The following is a 26,564-nucleotide window of genomic DNA, read 5'->3' on the forward strand; positions in this document are numbered from 1 at the left end:
CTGAATGAGTAGGAGCTGGAGGACCGTCCATGGTGAAAGATCGCTGTTTAATTGTTACCTTTTTAATCACGAGTGCGCTCTCCTATCATTATACACATTTATTATATATAAAATATACATACAACTAAGGAAAGAAGGCGGCACTCACGGGGCTTGTACATCAAGAATCACTCTGACAACTGAGTCTGTCTTGTTTGATGTTCAGTCTGTATGACCTTTATCAAGTGTTCTTGATAAAAGTTATACAGACTGAAACGTCAAACAAGACAGACACAGTTGTCAGAGTGATTCTTGATGTACAAGCCCCAAAAGTGCCACCTTCTTTCCTTAGCTGTGCAACTGGTTCTTCCTATGTGAACATTTGGAGGGCACCAGGGCATTTACTAATGGCTTAAAGGTGGAGTGATGGCTCATTTGTATATATATATATATGTGTGTGTGTGTGTGTGTGTGTATATATATATATATATATATATATATATATATATATATATATATATATATATATATATATTAGGGATGTGCAGGCTCGGTTCTACTCGGTTCTTTTTACCGGATCTTATTGGGTTTCAGCTGTCACGAGTTTTGGATAGCCAATAAGGTTCGGTAAAAAGAACCGAACGGAACCGAGTAGAACCGAGCCTGCACATCCCTAATATATATACATATATATATATATATATATATAAATTGTATTATAGCAAAACCCGATGACAAGTGTTTCACTATTATGGCTTTCATACAAGCCTGTGAGAAAGCCTTAATAGCACAACCCAAGTCAGCGGTCGATTTATTAATATATTTATGTGCACTGTTTAATCATATAGTGATATTACAATAAGCCCGTGCAATAGAGTTGTACTGGTGGTTGTGTGACTATTAGATCACAGCTAGTATGCAGAGTGGAGCACTGTTACATTGTAACACAGAAGTCCCTAAATACTGAGGAGCCGGCTTACACGTTACCAGGATATTTACATTACGGTCTCTGGAAAGGGCGGCTCTTTGTATTTGGGAGCCGTGTCACTAATATGGTATGATTAGCAGCTCTGATCACTTAGGAGCTGGTTTACATGATAACTGTGTGTTTCCACTGTATGATTAATGAAAGCCTTTTTTGACCATATAATAACCGCCTTGTAATATTCTGAATTATTGTACTGATGATATGCATGGGGTTATACAAAGACCTAACTTACCAATATAATTATAAACATCATTAATCTGGTTGATAATAAACAAATTTACCCAATGTTTTGTATACACGATCTAAATATTACTCAGTTGATGATCTAAATCAGGGATGGGGAACCTCAAGCCCGGGGGCTGTATAAGGCCTCCGGAATCACTTGGTTTGGCCCTCTGAGCTTTTTTCTGCAAGCCTCATCTATGCAGCAGTGCCACCTGGAGCGTCCAGAACCTCAGGATGCTCTGGGCATTGCTGTACTCACCGGCAATTTTGGCCGTGCCCCCATGTGACGTCACACAGAAGGACGTGGCCTGCAACATGCCCATGAATAATCTTATATATCAAAATGGCCCTTGGCAGAAAAAAAGGTTCCCCATCCCTGATCTAAATGAACTAAGCAGAAGCAGGGATATACAGTGTGTGAATACTATATATATTCCATAGAAAAAAAAACTTTACAGTTTCACATGTCCCATTAAGGCTTCTTACACAAAAACTATTGAATTTCTGCCACTCAAACTTCAAAAAGCAATGAAATTACGATCATTAAGGCTGACTCCTTAATGGACGTGTTCCTTGCGTAATACAGATATGTTATACCATGACACCATGTGGTTAACTGCAGATTCAGCACTCTCACAGAGTGAGATTGCTGTCACTCACAAAATGGTGGAGCTACTAATTCACAGAATTGTGTGCTCATTGGAATACACACATGCAGCCTGAGGTCTGAGCAGTTAGTTATGTGGCACACACATCTCCTACAGTGCCCACAATCTTCCCATTCAGTCACCACAATAATCCCACTGGGTTCCAACATCCTTCTCACTCAATACATCCATCCATTCATTCTACACATTCAGCTTCCTAATTTCTTATTTATATATATATATATATATATATATATATATATATATATATATATATACACACTAGCACTAATAAACAGCGGCACTCTGAGAGTTTCCAAAGGAATGAAACATATTTAAGCGCCCCTTTGTCAAGGTGAAATACAAAGATAAAAACTCAGTCTTACCTTAAGTAGGTGAAGAGGCCCGTGAATGTGTGTGTGAATCAGGAAAATGGCAGACCCGCCGAGTCCCATAGCAATGATGTCAGGCACTGGTGGCACCCGGGTTGCTGTAGCAACTGGGGAAGTCCGGCTGCAGTGGAGATTGTCATTGTGAAAAAAATGAAAGTAAAGTTCACTGATGTGAAACATGCCTGGAAACACCATAACTAAGACACCAAAAGAGGTGGGGGAGTTGGTGAAAGGCAGAATAAATGCATGTATGAAACAAATTTAAATGTACTAAAAACACAATTAAAAAAACACGATTCAATGTAGTAGCTATACAAATACTGAACTGTGTAACCATGTAGTCCTTGATGAAATAGGGACTCCAGATGTTATGTGGGGACTGCGCTATTATCCACAATATTGTTGTGATTACAATTTGTGCGTTCAATCTTGAGACGTGTCCTGCTGTAAGGAAACCTTATGCTCGCGTTCAATTGAAGACATTCTGTCGCTGGTGACTTTTAATTTGCGTCCCACTCCTCTGTCACTAGTAGCATTAAATCCATGCTGCATTTATTGAGGATCCTGATCCATTTTTTGCAGAAGTCCCGGTTGAACACACCGAAGGTCGGTACATTCCTTTCCCTGACCTAATTATTTCTTTGTTATAGTCTGACAGAGGTATACCTTGAAGTAAGAAATCAATCTCTCTACGCTTCAATTTAAGCAGTTGGTGATATAGGCGATGTTGAACAAAGAGTAAACAAAGGGATTTTCTTTCATGCCCACCAACAATTTCGATGAATTAACTTGAAAGATCGATCTGTACAAATTTGCATGAAATTTACGCTTACAGGAACATTTTCAATCCAAACAAACTGCCCCCATTCCATCGGTCTATCAGAAGTTCCTTAATGCAAATACTAAATTGAAATTTAATCCTCAGTCATCTAACCCTCCTATCAAATCGTTCATTCGCTTGCTGGATTATTCTGTCATTAGATATACCGCAGCCTCCACCAACACGCATTCAATGACGGTGTCGTCATTCTGAATCTGGACAACTACAGAATGGAGATCCTAACTCAACTGTCTGATCACAACACGTATATGCATTTACAAGTGGACCCAACAGTTCAGTACATAAAAGGAACCCACAGAGGCTAAATCCAAGGGTCTACTGACCTATTTACAGTCTCCAAGATCTATAAGGATCTCGCCAAGCCACCCAAGAGGACGATAATTCTCACCAGGAATTCGATTTATCTGCCAGTCTCTCAGTTCCTGGATAGCATCTTCCAACCGCTTATCATCAAACAGCACACATTCATTTAAGACACCACCAGCTCCCGCAACCTCCTGAGCAGGATAGACATGGTACCTCTGGAAACATTAATCTATGTAGTGGACGTTAGTAGCCTCTATATGAGCATACCCCACCAAGGTGGTTTAGAGGCCATGAAACAGTTCCTGATTAAGGAAAACATGACAAGCATTGACTTAGATCTCTTCCTTCGCCTCCTGGATCTTACGTTATTAGAAATTACTTCCTTTTTTACGGAAATTTCTATGTCCAACTAAATGGATGTGCCATGGGGAGTAACGTGGCTCCGTCTTATGTGAGCAACATGTTTTTTCAAGATCCAGATGTCAAGAAGGACATCCTACTGTTTGCATGCTACATTGACGATTTGTTCATGTTATATATAGGGGGTGAGACTAAATTTATACAACTGATAGCTAATATCAATGCCAGAGACTCCCCCATTAAGTTAACCTATCAATCGAGTAAGCTTAGTTTAAACTACTTAGATGCCCGTTGAGATGGCACCATCTCAACGGGAGTTTATTCTAAGCCCACAGACAAAAATACGTTATTACGGGCTATCAGGAACCATCCCCATGATTTAAAAAACAGGTTACCTAATTCCCAGATGGTACGAGTGGCATGTATCGCCAGCGATCATAGTACATTCCTCATTAGAGGATACAATCTTGAACTACTGATGAGGCAGAAAGAGGAAGTGCTGTCTATCCCAAGGTTCCATTTACTTATTGCAAGTACTAAAAAATCTGACCAAGTGATCCCATGAGTCAGTAAATACAACACGTCCAGCCCAGTGTTATGCAGGGTGTCAAGAGCCCTAAGGCCAATTGTTTCCACAGACAAATAACTACAATGTTTTAAAAACAAGCGACTCATGCCTTGCTTTACCTGTGGTAGGAATATAAAGGACATCATAGTCCCTACTGATATCACTAATTTTCTACTCCATCTTCCAATTTTTGATCTAAAGCACCAGGGTGCGTTGCACCACCTGTCGGAACATGGACACTGGTTCCTCCTTCAAACATCCTCATACGGAGCGCCAGTATAAAATAAGTCATGTTTTATCTTACACCTCATCCTTCATAGTATATCTGATCTTTTGCTAATGCAGGCTGTATTTTGTGGGGAAGACCACAAGGACAATGAGGGAAACAATGGCTCTCCACCGGTCAGCCATCAAAGCGGCACTAGTAGGTAAATCTTCCGACCAACCGATGAATAGGCATTTTACAGAACTGAGATATAGCATATGAAGCTTGAAGCACATGGTCATTGATCAAGTACCTAAGACGTTAAGAGGAGGAGACCGGGCAAACAAGCTTTTAGAAGTGGAGGCAATGTACATCCTCAATTCCATCAGCCCCAATGGCCTAAATGAAAAGATGACCAGGAGTGTTTTTTAATTAAACTGACTCATGGTTTAGTTGCGGACCTGCCTAGTTCCTATGGATTGGAGCTAATGTGTGGTGCCCTGTTTATCTTTTTTGCTCCATATAGATCCTTCTGGTCCGCTCCAACTTCCAGACTACCTTTCCTATTCACAACAAAGTCTCTATAGGAGATACTTTTGTCTTGTTTTTTATTTTTTTCAAGTACTTCATCATTTACATCAGTGTTATTGAGTATTGTGCTGCTCACACTTGTGAACTTTGTGGACAATAGCGCAGTCCCCGCATAAAACCTGAAGTCCCTATTCTATTATGGACTACATGGTTATATAATTAAGTAGTTGTATTGCTACTACATTGAATCATGTTTTTTGAATTGTGGTTTTGTATTTTTAGTATGTTTACAGTCATTTCATACATGCATATATTCTACCTTTCACTGACTCCCCCACCTCTTTCGGGAATCTTGTGTATGGTGTTTCCAGGCATGTTTCACATCGGTGCACTTTACTTTACTTTAATTTTTTTCACAGTGACAGTCTCCACTGCCGCTGGGCTTCCCCAGTTGCTACGGCAACCCGGGTACCGCCAGCATGGTGAAGTCACTGCTATGGGACTCGGCGGGTCTGCCAGCTTCCAGTTTCACCCACACATGCGTGGGCCACTTCACCTACTTAAGGTAAGACTGAGGGCCCAATTCAGACGCTAAGCCATGATTGATTGCTATGGGCGATTGTCGCCTGTCTGCGCATGCGTATGCCTCGCAGTGTGCAAACTAGTCACTGCGATCAAGAAATGTGCGCTCGTAGCACAAAGACTGAGCACTACTTTGAGTGATAGTGCCGGTTGTGGGTGGTAACGGGACGGTGCTTGTGAACGGTGGAGTGGTGCTGCGAACGCCGGCGTGTCTGGGCGTCAAAACTGAGTTTTATGGGTGTGCATAATTAGCATGGAAGCGTCATTGTACGTCACTTGGTTGTATTTCAGCCTACAGTGATCGCAGTGCTTGCGGCGGGGTAGGGTCTACCTCAAGCGCTGATGGCTCTGATTAATCATACACTTCCTGGAGATGACATGTGCGAAGAAATAAAAGTGGGTGTCTTTAGACCAGCGTATGCTCACTCTGCCGTCACTCTCTAAGACATAGAGGGCGTCCTTACACCAGACAGTGTGATCGCGGAATTTGCATACCCGACCCCTATTGGATGCGAGCAATTGCGGCTTAGCGTCCGTGTCTGAATCGACCCCTGAGTTTTTCTCTTTGTATTTCACCTTGACAGAGGGACGCTTAAGCCCCAAAATGTTGGCTGCTTATTTGTAATGACTTGAATATATTTAATTTCTTCGGAAACTCTGAGAGTTCCGCTATTGATATGTGCATCTGTTATCACAGGATTTGAGGAGTTCCGGGCTGTATAGTACTAATAAATAAATATATATACACTACCGTTCAAAAGTTTGGGGTCACTTAGAAATTTTCTTATTTTGAAAGAAAAGCACTGTTTTTTTCAATGAAGATAACATTAAATTAATCTGAAATACACTCTATCCATTGTTAATGTGGGAAATTACTATACTAGCTGCAAACATCTGTTTTTTAAAGGAATATCTACATAGGTGTATAGATGCGCATTTCCAGCAACCATCACTCCAGTGTTCTAATGGTACATTGTGTTTGCTAAGCACGTTAGAAGACTAATGGATGATTAGAAAACCCTTGAAAACTGTTGTGCAATATGTTCGCACAGCTGAAAACAGGTTTGTTTGTTAGAGAAGCTATAAAGCTGGACTTCCTTTGAGCTAGCTGAGTATCTGGAGCATCACATTTGTGGGTTTGATTGTACTCTTAAAATGGCCAGAAAAAGAGAACTTTCATGTGAAACTCAACAGTATATTCTTGTTCTTAGAAATGAAGGCTATTCCATGCGAGAAATTGCCAAGAAACTGAACATTTCCTACAATGGTGTGTACTACTCCCTTTAGAGAACAGCACAAACAGCCTCTAACCAGAGTAGAAAGAGAAGTAGGAGGCCCCGGTGCACAACTGTGCAAGAAGACAAGTACATTAGACTCTCTAGTTTGAGAAATAACTGCCTCTCAAGTTCTCAACTGCCAGCGTCATTAAATGGTGCCCGCAAAACGCCAGTGACAATGTCTACATTGAAGAGGCGACTCTGGGATGCTGGCCTTCTAGGCAGAGTGGCAAAGAAAAAGCCATATCTGAGACTGGCCAATAAAAGGAAAAGATTAATATGGGCAAAAGAACACAGACATTGGACAGAGGAAGATTGGAAAAAAGTGTTATGGACAGACGAATCTAAGCTTGAGGTGTTTGGATCACACAGAAGAACATTTGTGAGACGCCGAACAAGTGAAAAGATGCTGGAAGAGTGCCTAACGCCATCTGTCAAGCATGTTGGAGGTAATGTGATGGTCTGGGGCTGCTTTGGTGCTGGTAAAGTGGGAGATTTGTACAAGGTAAAACAGATTTTGAATAAGGAAGGCTATCACTCCATTATGCAACGCCATGCCATACCCTGTGGACAGCGCTTGATTGGAGCCAATTTCCTCCTCCAACAGGACAATGACCCAAAGCACACCTCCAAATTATGCAAGAACCATTTAGGGAAGAAGCAGGCAGCTGGTATTCTGTCTGTAATGGAGTGGCCAGCGCAATCACCAGATCTCAACCCCATTGAGCTGTTGTGGGAGCAGCTTGACCATATGGTACGCAAGAAGTACCCATCAAGCCAATCCAACTTGTGGGAGGGGCTTCAGGTAGCGTGGGGTGAAATGTCTTCAGATTATCTCAACAAATTAACAGCTAGAATGCCATGTTTGCAATGCTGTAATTGCTGCAAAAGGAACATTCTTTGACGAAAGCAAAGTTTGAAGGACAAAATTATTATTTCAAATAAAAATCATTATTTCTAACCTTGCCAATGTCTTGACTATATGTTCTATTCATTTTGCAACTCTTTTGATAGAAAAAAGTCAGTTTTCATGTAAAACAAAGTTGTCTGGGTGACCCCAAACTTTTGAACGGTAGTGTGTATGTATGTGTGTGTGTGTATATTTATTAATATTTCCACAAACAGGAACGACCAGCACACCTTCATATAAATGCAAAAAAAAAATTTTATGCATGTATTTGGATGAAACAAATCGGCTTCCAAAAAAAGTACTTTTAGTCACATATTAAAGTGCATAGTGCAAAAAAGAGCTATACTTAGAGGACTTCACAGGGACCATATGGAGCCATGATGTTAGAGCAAAGGCAGCCCGACGCCTGTTTCGGTGCTCAGAAGCATCGTCATCACAGGGCACAACACCAACCACCAACTAAGTTGTATAACCAAAGCAAGAGTATATATATAAGGCAAAGCATCCACCCACTATGTGACAATAATTGGGAACACTACTCACCTGCTAAAGAAAATCAGTCAGTCTCAAAAGGGACACATGCATGCAGCGTCTAAACCACTGGAGAATCCGGAAGTGAAGCATGCGTGTCAGGGACAAGAGTAAAGCGAACATAGCGTTCCAGCAGCAGGAAGTCTATAACGGCAATACCACTGAAGAACAAACGAATCGCAAAACGATCGGTTACCAATGTAACTATGCCATGTTAAAAACAACAATAATAGTGGTATAATAGTCAAGGAACAAAGTAAATAAGTGAGTTTGAGAGACCCAATATTGTCACACATGGGGGATAACAGACAATAAAATACAACATAAATAATCACACACAATAACCTTGCCACATAATTTGTGAAAAAAGAAAATCAAATGTGTAAATAGAAATCACAGGTAATAATTAAAGAAAACAAGTTAAGTTGAATTCTTCATTTAACCCTGTCGGTGTCAGACAGTTTGTCATATATCCAGTGTGCTTCTTTTTGAAGTCGAATCTTTACTCGATTAACTCCACGTTTAAGGGGAGCAACATGATCAATAGGGGTAACTTTAAATTCAAACATGCTATGACCTTTTTCAATAAAGTGCTTTGCTACTGGGGGAGTGTTAGCATCACACACTAATGAGGCGTTTTTGATAGATTATCTGTGAAGAGCAATACACTCCTTCAGCATTCTTATGGTTTTACCCACATAAATGCGTTTGCAGGGCCAAACAATTGCATAAATAACGAATTTGCTTTCGCACGTTTGACGATGTCTGATGTTGAAAGACCGTCCAGATTGAGGATCACAAAATTTGTCTCCTGTCGCATAAAGCGACAGTTCGTGCATCCAGCACAACGAAACGAGCCGGTTTTTAATGAAAGCCAGTTTTTCTGAACCTTAATTCCAACATCGAAAGAAGTTATTTCATCCTTGATATTATTACTGCGTTTGTAGCAAAATAACGGTGGTTCTTGACTGAGAGCTTCTAAAATCAGATCTGTTTGAATGATGTGCCAATGTTGTTTGAATGCACGTTTGATAATATGTGACCCAATTGAGAAGGTACTAGAAAAAATAAACCTTTCGGTTGTGTCGCTTGTTCATCCTCTTGTTAACAAATCACGTCTATTAAATTTTAGACATTTGGTAATAGCCTCTTGAATGTCTTTATTATCATATCCTCCTTGTGAGACTTTGTTACCCATATCGGTCAGGGCTTGAGATAATTTGGTGCGGTCCGAGGTGATTCTGGTCACACGAACCACAGACGCATCACCATAGCTCCGTTGCTATGGTGACGCGTGCCAGCCTTGTGTGACTCGCACGGCTGTGGGCGTGCTACTGGGTGACGTAGCGTATGTCGGCGTGGCGTGACGCTTGATGTGCGCCATGTGGTCTGGACGGACAGTGTTTTGCCGGTTCGTCACGCCCACTGCGGCACCTACACCCGATGTCCCATGCTTTCGCTGACCCTCCTCTCCTGGTAAGTAGCTTGCCAATCATTTGGCTTAATTGATCATTATTGACACCTGGGATAACTATATAATTGGGACCTGTGAGACTGCAGGATGTATCCTTGTGATGTGCTGAAGTTGCTTCTTTTCATGGTGACCTAATTGGACTTATGCTGTACTTTTGTCTTGGATTGCTGTACCTTGATAATGGTCTCTGTGTAGACCGAAACGTCGGTAACCTTTCTCTATCAAGCAACCTTGCGTAATGAGTCATTGGCTGAATTAAATAAGTTGACCATCTTATATGTGGTGAGTGCCCTTATTCCATCCTTCATTGTGTGTGGTATAGGACTTTATGCATGTTCTGGTCTTGGACCTTAAAAGGAGCACCCCTTATCTTTCACCTTTTGGGTCATTTATAGATGTGAGTGCAGAACTATACAATATATTATATGTTTAAGCCAGCTTAGTTTGTGCTTTTTTCTGACACCCATCGCACAATTTTTTACTACTGTTTTTGCACATCCTTTTAAATTGCTGCACATCATATTCACCCCTGTGGAACTTCTATGTGTTACAATGGCCTATGGAGGATTACCTTTACCTAATGAGGCTGTTCTACTTCAGGCTGAAAAACAGACACTCACCTTTACAGATGATGAAGCTGAGGGAATATTGTTCAGTGAAACTGAATATCAAACTTTACCTGCTGAAACCGGAGTTGATTTGTACCACCGCCTATTGCGATAAAAAAAACGTGAGGTGGATCTCAATTTGCATGGACAATTTTTGTCCGAATATTACAGACGCAAAGAGATGCCTAGGGGTTTTAGAATTGGGAATGTCCCCCCCAACGGCCGCAGCAATCCTGTTTTCTGCGGACGGTGGTGTGGCATCCTAAACAAATGTTCACTGGACTTATTACTCTTGGTGATTGAAGAGGTGGCTGTTGAATTAAAAGAGATTAAAGTTGAAATTGAACAGTTTAATACTACGTGTCTGACAACACTTACCCAGGATAAGGCCTGCAATTGGTTAGACAAGTTTACTGATCAAGTTCAACATTATCAGCGTGATTTAGTTGCCTTCAAAAGGGGCAAGTTATCTACTGTTAAGAATGATTATAAGACTCATAATGTGTATCGTTGGCTAATGGGTGACAATAATGTTGGCACTAGAGATGTCTCTCGACGCAGGCGACCTAGGGCGCGGCTTCCGCCCAAAAATTTTGAGACAATTGATTCTAGTGCCCCACGATCTTCCTCTGATAATGATTCTATGAGCTCTGAGCAAAATCATTTTTTTTAGAGAAAGATCCTGTTCCACCAAGAGGCGAATGTGCATTGGCCCCAAAAAACATAGGCCGCACACGCGGCGAGGTGGTGGTGGGAAGAAGGGGAAGGAGACGCAAGCTATGAGTGTCGTATTTAACCTGTCAACATACTCACTTGATGAAGCTGAGTGTTCACTACTTTCTAAAGGCTTATCATTTGCTCCTCGTTCAAAGTTCAATGAACAAGATTGGACTATTGATTTGTTCAAATTTGGCCGCAAATTGAGGCTATGTGAACATTATCTTGATTCTGTTATGATGCCTGAATGTGACGGTCTTAAGAAACCTTCTACGTTTGACCCTATCTCCGTGAATCCCAGTATCAAGACTTTCCTTAGAATGACCCAAACCGATGTTGCTACTAGTCCAACTAGGAGGCTGTTTGATAATTTGTCTAAGCCTGAGAGAGCTGCTTTGAAGAAACTGCGTGAGAATCCTGACATCGTTATTCGTAACGCTGATAAGGGCGGGGCAGTAGTCGTCATGGACTGGTCGGACTATAATGATGAGATGCTCAGGCAATTAAGCGATACTACCACCTATGAAAAATTAATTAACAACCCTACTGTTGATTTTAAACGGAGGATTGACCAAACATTGCGCCTGGGCCTTAATAATGGATGGTTAGACGAGAAACTACTTCAGTATCTTATTGTGGACTTTCCGATTTGTCCTATTATTTATCTTCTACCGAAGATCCATAAGACTCTGCATAAACCACCGGGAAGACCAATCATTTCCGCCAAAGGTTCATTACTTCAGCCCATTGCTATCTTTATTGATAAAATTCTACAGCCCCTGGTGATGCGGATCCCTAGTTTTATCAAGGACACACAACATTTTTTGAACTTTCTCAAACAGCTTGATCATTTGAGTGAAGATACCCTGCTTGCTACTTTGGACGTAACCTCGCTATATACGATTATACCACACACTGGCGGCTTACAGGCAATATGGGAGACACTCACCGCATATCCACATGACTCAATACCTACTGAATTTATTTTGGAATTGATAAATCTCGTATTAGGATACAACTATTTTATGTACGATGGTGATTATTACCTACAACGATCTGGAACATCGATGGGATCGAATTTGGCACCATCGTATGCCAACTTGTATATGGCGGCCTTTGAAGCGGAATACATCCTGCCGAAGTTTGGATCCAACATTATTTTATTTAAACGATTCATCGATGACATCTTTATACTGTGGAGGGGCACATTGGAATCATTTAATTCCGTGATCGATTGGCTCAATGATCTACCACAACCTGTTAAATTCACTAGTACTGTGGATCCAGTGAAGATCAATTTTCTTGATGTCACCATCACCAAATGCGGCACCTTCTTAAAATATATGCTTTATAGAAAATCAACCGATCGAAATACCCTCCTCCATGCTCGTAGCTTCCATCCTCCTGCTATCATTAATAGTCTACCTAAGGCACAGTTTTTATGAGTACTACGTAACACCAACGATACTGATATAGTGGAAAATCAGTTATCTGAAATGAGTGAGCGGTTTAGAACAAGGGGTTATCATGAACATTTGATCCAACATAATCTCTCTATGGCAAAAGGGTCTAGCAGCGCTGGTCGTTCTATGGAAACAACTAAACATAGGTTGGACGAGAGAATGATCTTTTCCACCAGATACAGCAACAAAAATCATACACCATTCATAAAGCAGTACATCATCGATGGCCTCTGCTAACGTCTGATCCTGAACTTAAAATGAAGAATGTTGCACCACCTATTTTTGCTTGTAGAAGGAATGCTAACTTGAATCAACTTTTGATGAGACCTACTTTGTCGCCTAAGACAACGAAAGGTACTGATTGTATTTTGAAACAGAAACCCGGATGTGTGAGTTGTGGAAGTTGCATAACATGCCGTAGCATGCTTACAGGTTCCACCTTTCCACACCCTCACACTGGGAAACCTTTGAAGATCCACTACAGGTTACATTGTCAAATGGAGTATGTTATATATATTCTAACTTGCCCCTGCAGCTTGTATTATGTAGGCCTTACCACTAGACCTTTCAGGGAACGTATGGCCAATCATAGGTCTAATATCACGGCTGCATTACAAACTGGCCAAACGGATAAACCTGTTGCACGACACTTTATCCAGAGAGAACATCAGGTTTCTATGCTACGCTGCCGTCTTATTGATTGGGTACCACCCCCACATAGGGGAGGTGATCGTACTAAACTACTCCATCAGAGGGAAAGTATGTGGATCGGTCGTCTTGACACTGTGGCACCTAGGGGGTTAAATGAAACTAACCCGTTGTCTGTGTTCTTACCTTAATGCCTTTTCTATGTCATGTAGCAGATTTTATTTTCTACATGGTAGTATGATACGATGTATGTGCTCTGTTTATTTGTCTTTGCCACCCTATTTGCACATATTTTTTCGTTAAGAACAGCATGTTATGCTATTTTTGCTGGCTAATCCTGAATGATGCCGTTTATTAATATCGGTGTTATATTGGTGACATTAACTCTTTACACTATTGTATGCCAAATCTGTGTCCACTATGTTCCCTGGGTTGAATCACACGGTCCCTCTATATACGTTTTCCCGTTATCTACTTTGATCATCTGTTGCCATTCACCCACTTTTTTTTTTTTGGTGTGCCTTTTTTTTCTTTTTTTTTTTGGGTGGTGGTTTTTTTTTTTTTTTTGCTGTTCCTTTTTTTTAATTTTGGGTGGTGGGTTTTTTATTGTTTTTTTTTTGGGGGGGGTGGGTTATTTTTTTTGTCCATAAATTTAACAAACCTGATTACTTTGTGTGTTTGGGTGGACATGTTTTTGGAGGAACAAAATAACAACGTTCTTTGCAGACTCCAGTAAGTGTGCCAGCCTACTGCAAGCTGTTTTTTTATTTTTTGGAATTTAAAACCAAAAAAAGGACATTATTCAAACAATTATTGTCATGTTCTATTGTTTTGTTTTAGGTGTTTAACAGTCTAGTTTGTACTGGATTCAGGTAAGTGTCTATTTTTGTCACCTGGATTATAGAAGCGTATGGTGGTTCAGGCATCAGTACCCCTCTTTTGCTGCCCCCTTGCCACTTTTAAGTGTTGCTTTACTATTGAATCTGGGGCTTAAGTAAGGAGTACCCAGGAAACTATAATTAGGTCTAGGTATGTTCTGTTAGCAAACTTGCCAGTATCTCCTAACTGCCTTGCTGATGCCTGACCAGTAAAATCTCTGGAGTACCCAATTGAGAGTTTTCTTCTCTACCAAATGTTCTCCCTTGGGGTGTACATGGGCAGCTGCCAATATCAAAGGAACATGTAACTATGGCACCAAAAGCTGTTTAACTTGTTTCCCTTGAGCCACCGCTACCCTACATAGCAGGTCCCCTTCTATTCTAAAGTCTGGCTCTCTTTTCAACCTGTCCAGCAGCCTTCCACATTCCATTAATTTCCAGAAAATTGTTATAGGCATTTGCCAATGCTTAATTCTTAAATTGTTCTCTAGTAAAACCTTGGAGTGTTGCAGTCCTGGACACAGGAGACTGGTCTTTTCAACCTGCTGACCAGGTTTCTGCTACCTCCCATCCTTTTCTGAGCAGGCCTTCCTCTTCACACCTTCTGGTAGGCAATGCTGGTTTGATTGCAACCAAAGCCTGTAGCAAGGCTCTAGATCTTGCTGCTTTCTGACTTCTCTCTCCGGTTCTGGAATGTGAGTAGGAGGATCTTGTAGGGTCGGATGTCCGGCCAGTAGTTCAGTTGCAGGCATGTCCGGATTGATCCGGTCTGGTATAATCTCCCGGAACAGGGGAAAGTCTTGCCCCAGAATAAGGGGATATGGCAACCTCACTTGCACTATTTGTCCCTGTGGACATACAGCACCTTTTCTGGTGGCAGCCAGTCCATCAGTCCTTCTGAAACCAGAGTGCTGGACACCACTGCCCGATTCCATCGAAGTCAACACTACCTGTTGCTTTATCAGGACTGGTACTCGGAATAGCAGTGGGCTCTCCACGGATGAGGACATGATCACACAGAAAGGGAATGTGGGGCCCCTTCACACAACCAAACAATCCATCGGTTCCTGCCAATTTAGACTGGTTCACCACACTTAAAGCACCTTTCTAAGGTCACCCTCTGCTCTGTGCCCACATCTTTTGCTGATTCTCTTCTGAATATCGGCCTGACAACCACCTCTGCTGTCTGGGCCATATTTGCCAGGGCGTAATATCGGTCAATGGCTACCACAAACCCCTCAAATGACCGCCGATTGCTCTGCAGAACCCATTTTACAGCTCCTGCTTTACTTTTCCGAACACAATGGTCAGTTGCCTGGATTTCCAGGATCTTGTCTGGCGGGTTTCTTTCACGCCCTAACCAACTTTGGGATAACTTCGCCAGGTCAGCTAGCTGAGCATGCATTGCGCATCCTGGCCTATATCGCCAGTTATTGAAATGCTGTGCTTTCCCAGGCCTTGTCACCACTACCTGCGACAGAATTGTGGCTTTTAGCTGCTGATAATTCTCTGCCTGGGCTTCGGGCATATCCACATAGGCCCGCTGTGCTTCACCTGTCAAATGAGGAGCCAATTGTGCCATCCAATCCTCCATTGGCCATTTAAGCTGAGTTTCTTTCTTCTAAAAGGACAACAGAAATGCCTCATTATCATCATCTGATGGTGTCAAATTCTGCATTACGGAAGGCCTGCATTCACTCAGTCGCAGCTGACTGAGCTCTGCCTGCAGCAGTTTGTTGCTCCCTACCTGGGCCTCAGCAACTGCTTACAACTGGGCTTGCTGAACCTGTTGTGACGCAGCTACATTAATTAAGGCTCACAGGATTTCCTCCATCTTGCTCTCTGAGCTGAGTAGTAAAATTAGGCCTCTCTTATTATACACCGGCCAGCCAACGGCCACTGCACAATACACCAGAAAAAAACCTTTCCCTTTAAGTGGGTTTAAACAGTCTTTCAAATTAGTTATTTGTTTACTTGTACCACACTATGTTTCAATACAGTCAAAACATTTCTTCATGTGGCACTACAATAACCAGCAATAATCAAAGCACTGTATCTTCAATTGGGCTTATACAGACTAACAGACTAATGTCTAGGCATACTCAGGCGCGCACGCAGGGGGGGGTTTCCGAGTACCTAGAAACCCACCCCCCCCTGCACGCCGATCCATTACCGTGCAGCTTAATAAAGCACCGAGCAGCAAACTTGGGCACTAATGCCGGTCGCGCGAGCCAATGACGGCTCGCGGACCGGCATCCAATCAGGAGCAGCCACGTGGCCGCTCCTAATTGGCTGTCGGTCCGCGCTGCCGGCAGCCAATCATGAGCGGCATGTGGCCGCTCCTAATTGGCTGTTGGTCCGCGTGGCCGGCGTATTATTCTAATCTAAAATTCCACCAGGCCGGGATCCTGAAGGGAAGAGTGCAGCACTCTGCATTACACCACTGCGGCGAAACGAGTGCTGAGGGGGCGGGGCTATGTTAAGAAGAGTGTGTACAGAGATGCCGGTAAGGTAAAGACTAGTGTGTGTATGCAGAGGCTGTGTACTGTGTGTATGCAGAGGCTGTGTGTATGCAGAGGCTGTGTGTGCTGTGTGTATGCAGATGATGAAGGAGCTGTGTGTATGCAGAGGCTGTGTGCACTGTGTGTATGCAGAGGCTGTGTGTATGCAGAGGCTGTGTGTGCTGTGTGTATGCAGATGATGAAGGGGCTGTGTGTATGCAGAGGCTGTGTGCACTGTGTGTATGCAGATGGTGTGGGGCTATGTGTACTGTGTATGCAGATGGTGTGGGGCTGTGTGTAGTAATGGTGAGGGGCTGTGTTTACAGATCATGAGGGGCTGTGTGTATAGATAAGGGGAACATAGTGCTGTGGAGATTGCTGAGGGAAGGGGTGGCGTGAGGGGAGGGGAAGTGAGTGCTGCAGTGAGGTGAGTGGTGAGGGGAGAAGTGAGTGCTGCAGTGAGGTGAGTGGTGAGGGGAGAAGTGAGTGCTGCAGTGAGGTGAGTGGTGAGGGGAGAAGTGAGTGCTGCAGTGAGGTGAGTGGTCATGTGAGGAGAGGTGTGCTGCTGTGAGGGTAAGGTAGGTGTGAGGAGAAGTGAGTGCTGTGGGGAGGGGGGAGGGGGGAGGACAGGTAAGTGAGGACAGGTAAGTGGGGAGGGGAGGTGTGAGGACAGGTGAGTGCTGTGGGGAGGGGAGGTGTGAGGACAGGTGAGTGCTGTGGGTAGGTGAGGTGTGAGGAGAAGTGAGTGCTGTGGGGAGGGGAGGTGTGAGGACAGGTGAGTGCTGTGGGTAGGTGAGGTGTGAGGAGAAGTGAGTGCTGAGGTGAGTGCTGTGAGGAGGGGAGGTGTGAGAAAAGGTTAGTGCTGCGGGTAGGTGAGGTGTGAGAAGAGGTGAGTGCTGTCGGGAGGGGAGGTGTGAGAAGAGGTGAGTGCTGCGGGTAGGTGAGGTGTGAGAAGAGGTGAGTGCTGCGGGTAGGTGAGGTGTGAGAAGAGGTGAGTGCTGTCGGGAGGGGAGGTGTGAGAAGAGGTGAGTGCTGTGGGTAGATGAGGTGTGAGGAGAGGTGAGTGCTGTGGGGAGGGGAGGTATGAGCATGAGGAGAGGTGTGTGTTGCAGTGAGGAGAGGTGTGTGCTGCAGTGAGGAAATGTGTGATGCTGCAAAGGGAGAAGAGCAGAGAGGGAGGAAAGAAGACTTCCAGAAGAAAAGAAGAAGGAAGAGCCGGCCAAGAAAAGGAGGCGCCGCTGGCCTGGACAGACCAGCAGCAAGAAGCTGAGGACCGGAGAGTGCTGCAGTGGTGGAAAGGAAAAAACCTAAACGAATCTCCCCACTGCAGCCTCTCCCAGCGCCATGGTAAGCGGCTTCGCCCACTTTAACTTATTTAATCCTCCCTAGACCACCGGGGTTGTTGGACACTAGGCCCATGGGCCTAGTCAGTCCTCAGGCCTTTGGTGCTTGTTTAGCAGGCAAAGACCCGTGCCCTTGGTAAGTGAACCTGGGCATTAGGCCTAGGTCACTGCCCTTATTTTGAAGTGGGGGTATGGAAATATCAGGGGGGTTCAAGATTTGGGCCTGCCTAAGCAAATCCCCACTGATATTTCCATACCCCCACTTCAAAATTTCCACTTCGACCACTGTATATATATATATAAATATAGATTCAACAGACTGGGTGCTAATCCTAAAATCTAAGCATAGCTCAGTCTCATACAATCAGATACAGGCAGCGCTCTCCTCGGGTACTCAATAATCCAAGTTTATTAATCCATTTCTGTGCCACGTTTCAGTTGCATTTATTACATATTTTGTCAAGGCATCTGAAAGGTTGCACAGTAATGGCTTAACAAGCTTGGATTATTGAGGAGGAGTGCTGCCTGTATGTGTTTAGATATTTTGCCATTGGTTTTGTAACCAAGTATTGGAAACCCCCCTTTCAAAATCTTGCGTTTGCCACTGATACTGGTACTTTTCTTAGCAGCCTGTGCTTAGATTTCTGTACGACACCCAAATTTATCAAGACCAAGTAAAAACAGAGAAAACATTTGGTGCTTTTCAGCCAGATAAAAACCACTATTCCTGTTGCAACAAATCTCAGAAACAGTTGAGTTTGTTTGGAAATATTAACACTGTGTATACACTAGTTTCTCTTCACAAATAACACAGCATAAACTATACATTTGCACCAAGCACAACTTTTCCACATGTCCAAATAAACCGATTTTTACAGACCAGTTAACCTCACTCACCAAACCATCGAGACAGCCTCTGGTCTCCGACACACGAATCGCGGCTAACAGAAGGATCCCACGACCTGACACCACTTTGTAAGCTTCTACTTACAAAGGACACACTTGACAGCAGTTGTCCTTTGCAGATGGCTTTTTACTTTTGCAAAATGTTATGTCAGCACATTTACATCCCACATATGGCTCCCTGACACTAAACTAAACATTACCAGCTCTCTATCACCTGACCGACTAATTCAGTGTCAGGAGCACCTTTCCCCCGAATCTCAGAACCTTTATGCATCACACAGACACACCAATTAGACCCATGTAGTGCAGCTGTGTTTTAAAGGTATCCAGTCTCTTTGTTCCAGGGATTGGGTTCTGTTCTTTATAGCAGAACAAGGAAAATAAACCTATATGCCACTATATATGTGTGTATATGTATACTGTATATGTATATATGTTGACCTTGGTGTGAGTTTGGAAGTTAGTTTCTCTTCTCACTGTTAAAACTCATGTGAGTTTGCAAACTCGACTAAACTCTTCATCGGCCAAACTAGGACTTTACATGAAAAAGTTGCAACTCGCAAATTTACAAAGAATTGAGTTTACAATCTGGGGTGAGTTTGTAGCAAACTCACTAATAAATTGATGTTTCAAATAGACCACCTCAAATAGACAACCTCCTGAGCTGAGTTTGTCAGAAACATACACAGATCAGTGTGATTTGTGTATGTTTCTGTCTGAATACCTAATATAAAGTGTTTTTTATTCAATAAAATGACGTAGGGTCCCCCCCAAAAGCTTAACCAGCCCCGGACTTGCCAGCCAGCCCTGGTTCCTAAATTACGGGGAACAAAATGAGTAGGGTTCCACCGTAATTTAGGAACCAGCACCTGGCTGCAGGGCCAGTCCTGGTTGAATTTTTATAGGGGGAAAAAAAATTGCGTAGGGGTCCCCCTATAATTAAAACCAGCACCGGTAATGCCACAGCCCAGCAGAGATCCGAAATGACAGATGACTAAGTCAACTGTAATTTCTCACGGGGCGTGAGCCAATCCGCTGCCGCTTTACATGTATCGGGCGCTCATTGTCTTGGACCCATGTGGGAGCAGCCAATGAGTGGCCGCTTTACATGTAAAGTGTCCGCTGATTGACTCGTGCCCCATGAGAAATTACAGCTGACTTCAGTCATCTGTCATTTTGCGAGGTATAAGTGTATGCAACAGCATATACTTACATCTGTCCGGTCTGGTTCGGGTAACTCGTTTATTTGTTTTACCAAGACCCTGGATGCTGCGGAGAGCAGCGCCAGGATCTAGGTGATTATAGATTCTTTATTGCAGGGCCAGGCACTGATCCTACTTGAGAAGGGAACAGACACATCTGCAGCAGGTAAGTATGTGTGAATGGGTAGGTGTATGAAATAAAGTTTTACTATGCATGGTGTGTGTGATTTGTCTTTATTTAACTATTTATTTTACAGTGGAGGTACGGGTGCCGGCCGTCTGCTGGCACTTGTAGTTCCACAAGTGCCAAATGGCAGGCATGCTGGCACCTGTAGTCCCACTGTAAAATACAATAGTTTCCTTATATTTCTCACTTTATTACCCACATACCCATTGCTCCAGGGGTGCGGGGAAGAGTCCCAGGCTTCAGACCAAGCTTGGGGTTTCGGGGGAGGGGACCCCTTCTTGGGGGGGTCCCATCTTCCCTGAGATCCCCGGCTTCGCCTGACCAGCTTGGGCTGATTATGCTTTGGCCACGGAGCCCCGGTGAAGGGTCTGTGGGCTGTGGCTTTACAGCCCGGCCGTTTTGGGTTCGGTGCTGGTTTTAATTATAGGGGGACCCCTACTCAATTTTTTATCCCCCTATAATTAAAACCAGGACTGGCCCTGCAGCCAGGTGCTGGTTCCTAAATTACGGTGGAACCCTACTCATTTTGTTTCCCGTAATCTTAGGAACCAGGAGTGGCTGGCAAGTCCGGGGCTGGTTAGGCTTTTGGGGGGAATCCTACGTAATTTAAAAAAAAACATTTAACCTGTTTTTTACAGGTAGATCACACAAGCAGCCTTCACATATTTCACTGATATGTGCAGGCTGCTTGCCTGGGTGAGTTTTGCAGAGAGAAAACACTGCAATCTTGGGTAATTAATTTCATCTAAACTCGCAATTTGGGGGAAAAAACTCGTTCTACTTCACCATCAGAAAACTCACTTCTTAGTAAATTTGCGAGTTGAAAAATGGGAACTCTCCCGAGTTTCGGCGAGTCAAAGTGAGTTAATAAAAAAAAAAAAAAAGAAACTCGACCGAACTCGATTCTTATCAAATTTACTCCCTGGTATCCGTGTCTTGGCTTTATTTTAATATTTTTATTTTACACATGGAGTACAAGTGCCAACCGGGCTTTAATGTCCGGGCATGCTTGTAATTGTGTTTCTACGTGTGCTATCATGCCGCGGCAGGCTTGCTGAGACTTGTAATCCGCCTGTAAAGAACAATATTATTAACTGTTTAATCACTATTAACCACATACCGAAAGCTCAGGGGGTGCGTGGGACAGTCCAGGGCTTTCAGCATAGGCTGGTTGTCCCTCAGAAAGAAGACCCCATTTTTTTGGAGGGTCCTGACTTTCCAAAGGATTTAAGCCCCAGGCTGACTGCTTTGGTTAACATTATGACAGGGGGACCTCGTGCTGTTTGTCTATGGTATTATCCCCCCCCCTGACTGGTTCAGCCTAGTGCTGGGTATTGGAAAATAGGGAAAACCTTGCACAGTTTTTCCCTCCTATTTTCAAATACCAGACCAGGCACAGAGTTCCAGGTTTGGTTATAGATTTGGAGGGGGACCCCACTCATTTTACTTTTAACTATTTCTATCCTTATAAACAGAACATGGCCTGCACGGATCATAGTGATCTGTGCTGTGCTTCACCCAACTCGCCTGCTACAGGCAGGTATGTTGTTTGGGTGAGTTTGCTGACAGTTTTAAGGTCGTTTTCAAACCCCCTACATGAAAAATTGGGTTTTTATTCTATTTCTATTGTCTGAAATATCGATGGTGCTTTGATATTCAATTTTACTCTATTCTAAATTGTGGTTTCGCAGCGGTTTTGTGGCGGATTTGACCTTAGTAAATTGGCGGCTATTCAAACAACCGGGATTTAGAACTGCTGCTTAGTAAATTTTGCCCAATATGTCAATTGAATTATAATGTGTCTAGTTCTTATGATTAATAATTGCCACCTTAGACCACATTGTTAACGTATATAAGACAAAATGTATAAGATCAACCACCACTGTAAATAGTTCAAATAAAAATCGGTGACCACATTAAATGTGTCTGGGTGTCTGAGACATCAACAAGCTGCTTGTAAATAACCTATAGCTTATATTCCATTCCAACATACAATATTCACATGAATTTCAGGTTTGAATGAAAAGGTACTGTAGCCGGGGTGGGTACAGGTTTCTGGTGCTCAGGATCCCGGCGCTCAAAATCCAGCTATATTATATATCAAGTTTATGCCACACTTATATTATAAGCTAATTTGTGGAGGGCGATCTCTACCTTAAGTTTCATGGTAATTGTAAATCACTTGTCTGTATCAATATACCCTCATTGTACAGCACTGCATAATATGTTGGTCTTTTTTTTTAAATATAAATAAAGATAATTATAATATTTACAAAAATTGACTTGCAATGCAAGGGACCTACTCCCAGTTTGAAGAGAACAGGTTACTGGGTTCATATGTAGTCTGCCAATTCCCCCATTTGTCCTAACTGTAACTCTAACTGTACACAGTTATATTACCTTTACCAATTCTGCATATTGTCCCATTTAAAACTTGCCTCCCATTCATCTACACTGTCTATTGCCCCTTTTAATAATTTAGTAAAATCTAATTATTTTGTTCACTCTCACAATTATCCTTCTGTCTTATTTTACTTACATTTTTACTTTTCTTTCCCTAGTGAGAAAGGGTTTATTAAAGGAAAAATGTACCTGTCACAGAGGTAATAGGTCATATATAATTCTGTCCAAACCATTCAATTGCGACAGTTTGGGTAATTTGTAGAAATAAATGTCTAAAACCAGAGTTTGAACTTGTACACTCATTGATGCTCTTTAGGGTCCTCTTGCACATACAGATGTGTCCTCACCTAGCATCTATGCGCCATACTACATGTAAGCCTGGCGTGACGGAGACACTTTGAGAGGTGTAGTGTCTTTTCCTGAAAATTGTGCACCTTATTCGCATCGCAGGCACAGTGAAACACCACTCACTGGGCCTGATTCAGACCCGCTTGCGAGCGCACATGGTCCCTCACTGCGCATACGCACCGCACGCCGGTGCCGGCTCCGGCGGGCACATGCGCAAGACCCGGCCAGCGACAGGCGCTCCGTCGCTACGGGTCTCGCACCAAAAGGGGGCCGCTGTCGGTTTTGATTGACAGCTCGCCCCATTTTGGAGGCGGGCAGGGGGGGTGGCTACACAAACTGAGGCGTTCTCGAAGGAATGCCTGCTGTTTGTGGGAGGCACCACTGACATCACCAGTGATGTCAGTGGAGAGCTTCCTGCTCTGTTAGAGCAGGAAGCTCTCTGGGGCTTGCGACAGACGAGACCCTACCACAAGGGTCTCGTCGCAAGCCACGATGGTCGCGACCATCACCTGGCCGCTCGCAAAAACTGTGGGTGGTCACCCAGAGCTCAGCGACTGGCCAAGAGGCCGCAACAAAAACAAAAAAAAGCGCCCTGATTCAGAGCGAGTGCTCTTCAAGAGCGTCCGGCTCTGAATCAGGTCCAAAGTGCACTACAGATCCCGGGCTGCAACAGATGAAGCACCATGGGAAAAAGTAGCAGCCGCTGCATCGTGCAACTTCGTATGCAGATTCAGACACATTCACACACAGGCGTAAAAATGTCACACATCGAATTAATCAGTGCAATTTAGCAAAGTAGTTTTGGGTCTTCCAGTTGATTTAATTGTGCGAATAAGATGCACATTTTAAGCGGAAAGGGACAGTTGCACCAAGAGGAGCTATTTGGAGCTACTGAAGCCACAGTGTATGAGGACACATGTAGCTACTCATTACTGGATGCTAACGGTCATGGATGGGCACTATGGTTTGAAAATAATAATACCAGGACAGCAACTTATATGAAACACACAAAAAAACAGGTAGGAGAGATCTTACCCCTGCTATCATAATAGTAGATACAAAAAGACAGGATCTTATAGTAGCTGTTTTGTAGTGATGTAAATAACACACAGACATCATACTTGCCTACACTCCTGGAAGTCACTGGAGGCTCCGATTATTCGCGTAGCCCCCCGCACCCCCGGAAGTATAGGCAGATATCCTGCCCACTTCCTAGTGAAGCGTGCAGGATGGGGAGATTTAATGGGGAATTTGCTGGTCTGTGAGGAGGGGGCGGGGCTAAACAGGACGCTTTGCATAATTTAGCCCCACCCCATGCTCGCGGACCAGCAAATTACTGACTTTTCCGGCAAATTACTAATTACTTACCTACTTTGAGCAAATCCAGTTCGGGAGCAACCCGGAGACCTGCTGCTGCAGACCAGTTCGGGGGGTCTAATTACGCCATCAGTCTGGCCCCGCCCCCCTAACTGGTCTGCAGCAGTAGGTCTCCGGGCTGGTCCCGTAATGGATTTACTCAAAGTCGGTAAATATGACAGACGTTTGTTTGTTACAACACTGGCTGCAACCATTTCACAGTAGAAGTATTTGTCATTCATGATAGCTTTTTCAGATACAAAATGTTTTTTTGTTGTTTTGTAGATTACCTTAATGGATGCTAATTATGTGATGGATGAAACTCTAGGCACAACAACATTTCAGATCTCCTCATTGAAGCCTGGACAAAAAACAGAAGTTCCTTTTACTTTTAATAAGGTAAAGAATACAATAACAATATATATGTAATGAAATAGCTGCATAAAATAAGGCTAAAATTAAAGCTAACATTTCTGGCAGAGATAAAGAGAACAATGGCAGTAGCTCAGTTTGTATTAAAATCAACGTTTTTCAAAATTCGGTTTGATTATATCATCCATGTACAAGCATGGATATCCTTAAAACCTGGGCTGGACAGAGTTTGGGAAACCCAGGGTTATGTCATAACTTACCTCATGGAAAATGTAAAATGGGCTGGAGAGCGCTGTACAGCATAAACACAGGGCCGGATTAAGGTTTGTGGGGGCCCCAGGGCAACTAAGTTGTGGGAGCCCCCTCCAAGCCAACCCCCCCCCACGCTGATGATGCACCTAGCGTGCCTGCCGGCTGAGCTGTTTCTGAGTCCCCTCAGAGTCACCCTCCTCCTTTATCATTACCTAGCTCATATCACCTCTCATCATTACCCTCCTCCATTATCATCCCAGCTCACATGCCCCCCCTCTTCATTATCCGTCTCACATTACCCGCTCATCATTACCATCCTCACATTGCCCCCATCATTTTTACCCTCCTCACATTGCTCCCCTCATTATTACCTCCTCACATCACCCCCCTCACTCATCATTACTTAGCTCACATCACCCTCCCTCATTGCCCTCCTCACATCTACATCCCATAATCATTACAGCACTCACATCACCCCCTCCCCTCCTATAACCCCATGGCCAGGGCCGGACTGGCCATCTGGCAGTTCTGGCAAATGCCAGAAGGGCCGATGCCAAGATGGGCAGGTCCGGCTGCTGACATGCCCGGCGAGTATGTCTCCCTCCACACCACACAGTAAAATCCCCCCCAATATGGCCGCCGCCACATAGTGCAAATGTAAAAATATGGCAAGAGGCAGAGGTGGGCTCTAGTGTCTGTAAATCATGGTCGACTGGAGGCGGAGCTACTGCTCCTCTGCGCTCTGCACATGATCACAGGTGCCCCCTCCGTGATCACAAGAGCACCAACTCCCCTCCCCTGCGATCACAAGAGGACCCCCCGCAGTGCTCTCCCCATCACAACAGCCACCCCCCCAACACGGATGCCCCCCGCGATTATAATAGCCCCCCCTCCTGATCACACCAGCGCTTCCCCATGATCACAGGAGCATCCCTGTCCGATGATCATAGAAGCACCAACCTGCAGGTAGGTGCTGAGGTTGGAACCCCCTTGCAAGTGCTTAGTTATGTGTGTGTGTGTGTGTGTATGTATGTATGTATGTGTATATATATATATATATATATATATATATATATATATATATATATATATATATATAGTGTGTGTATCTGTGTGTGTGTATTTTTATCTAAAATGTGTGTGTGTATATATATATATATATATATATATATATGTGTTTATCTGTGTGTGTATATTTATTGAAAATGTGTGTGTGTATAAATATATATGTGTGCATGTGTATATATATGTATATATATATATACAGTATATGTATATTTACTATATGTGTGTGTATATATATGTACAGTATATATTTGTGTGTATGTATATATATGTGTATATATATATATTTATTAGGGGTGAACGGGTTCGGATTTCTGAAATCCGAACCCCCCCGAGCCCCCCCCGATCCGTGGCAGATCCGAGTCAGGCTCGACTTTTCCCGCCTGACTCGGATCTGAAATCGAGGCAAAACGTCATCATCCCGCCTTCCGAGTCTCGCGGGTTTTGGAACCTATATAAGGTACCCGCGTCGGCGCCATTTTCTCACTCGGCTGTGGAC

At 43.5% G+C, this 26,564-nt stretch overlaps 1 protein-coding gene across 3 annotated transcripts in view; it reads left to right on the forward strand.

Moving 5' to 3' along the window:
- The window catches only part of PLA2G4A (phospholipase A2 group IVA), a 270,597-nt gene that overhangs the window by 71,773 nt on the left and 172,260 nt on the right, over positions 1 to 26,564 (forward strand). For all 3 annotated transcript variants that reach the window (XM_088482227.1, XM_088482226.1, XM_088482229.1), the window contains one exon: positions 24,662 to 24,775. In XM_088482227.1, coding sequence (XP_088338353.1) covers positions 24,662 to 24,775 — 114 coding nt within the window. The remainder of the gene's footprint in view (positions 1 to 24,661; positions 24,776 to 26,564) is intronic.

The sequence above is a fragment of the Taudactylus pleione genome, unplaced genomic scaffold, assembly GCF_031769625.1.
Source record: "Taudactylus pleione unplaced genomic scaffold, aTauple2 ptg000283l, whole genome shotgun sequence".
Classification (NCBI taxonomy): Eukaryota; Metazoa; Chordata; class Amphibia; order Anura; family Myobatrachidae; genus Taudactylus; species Taudactylus pleione.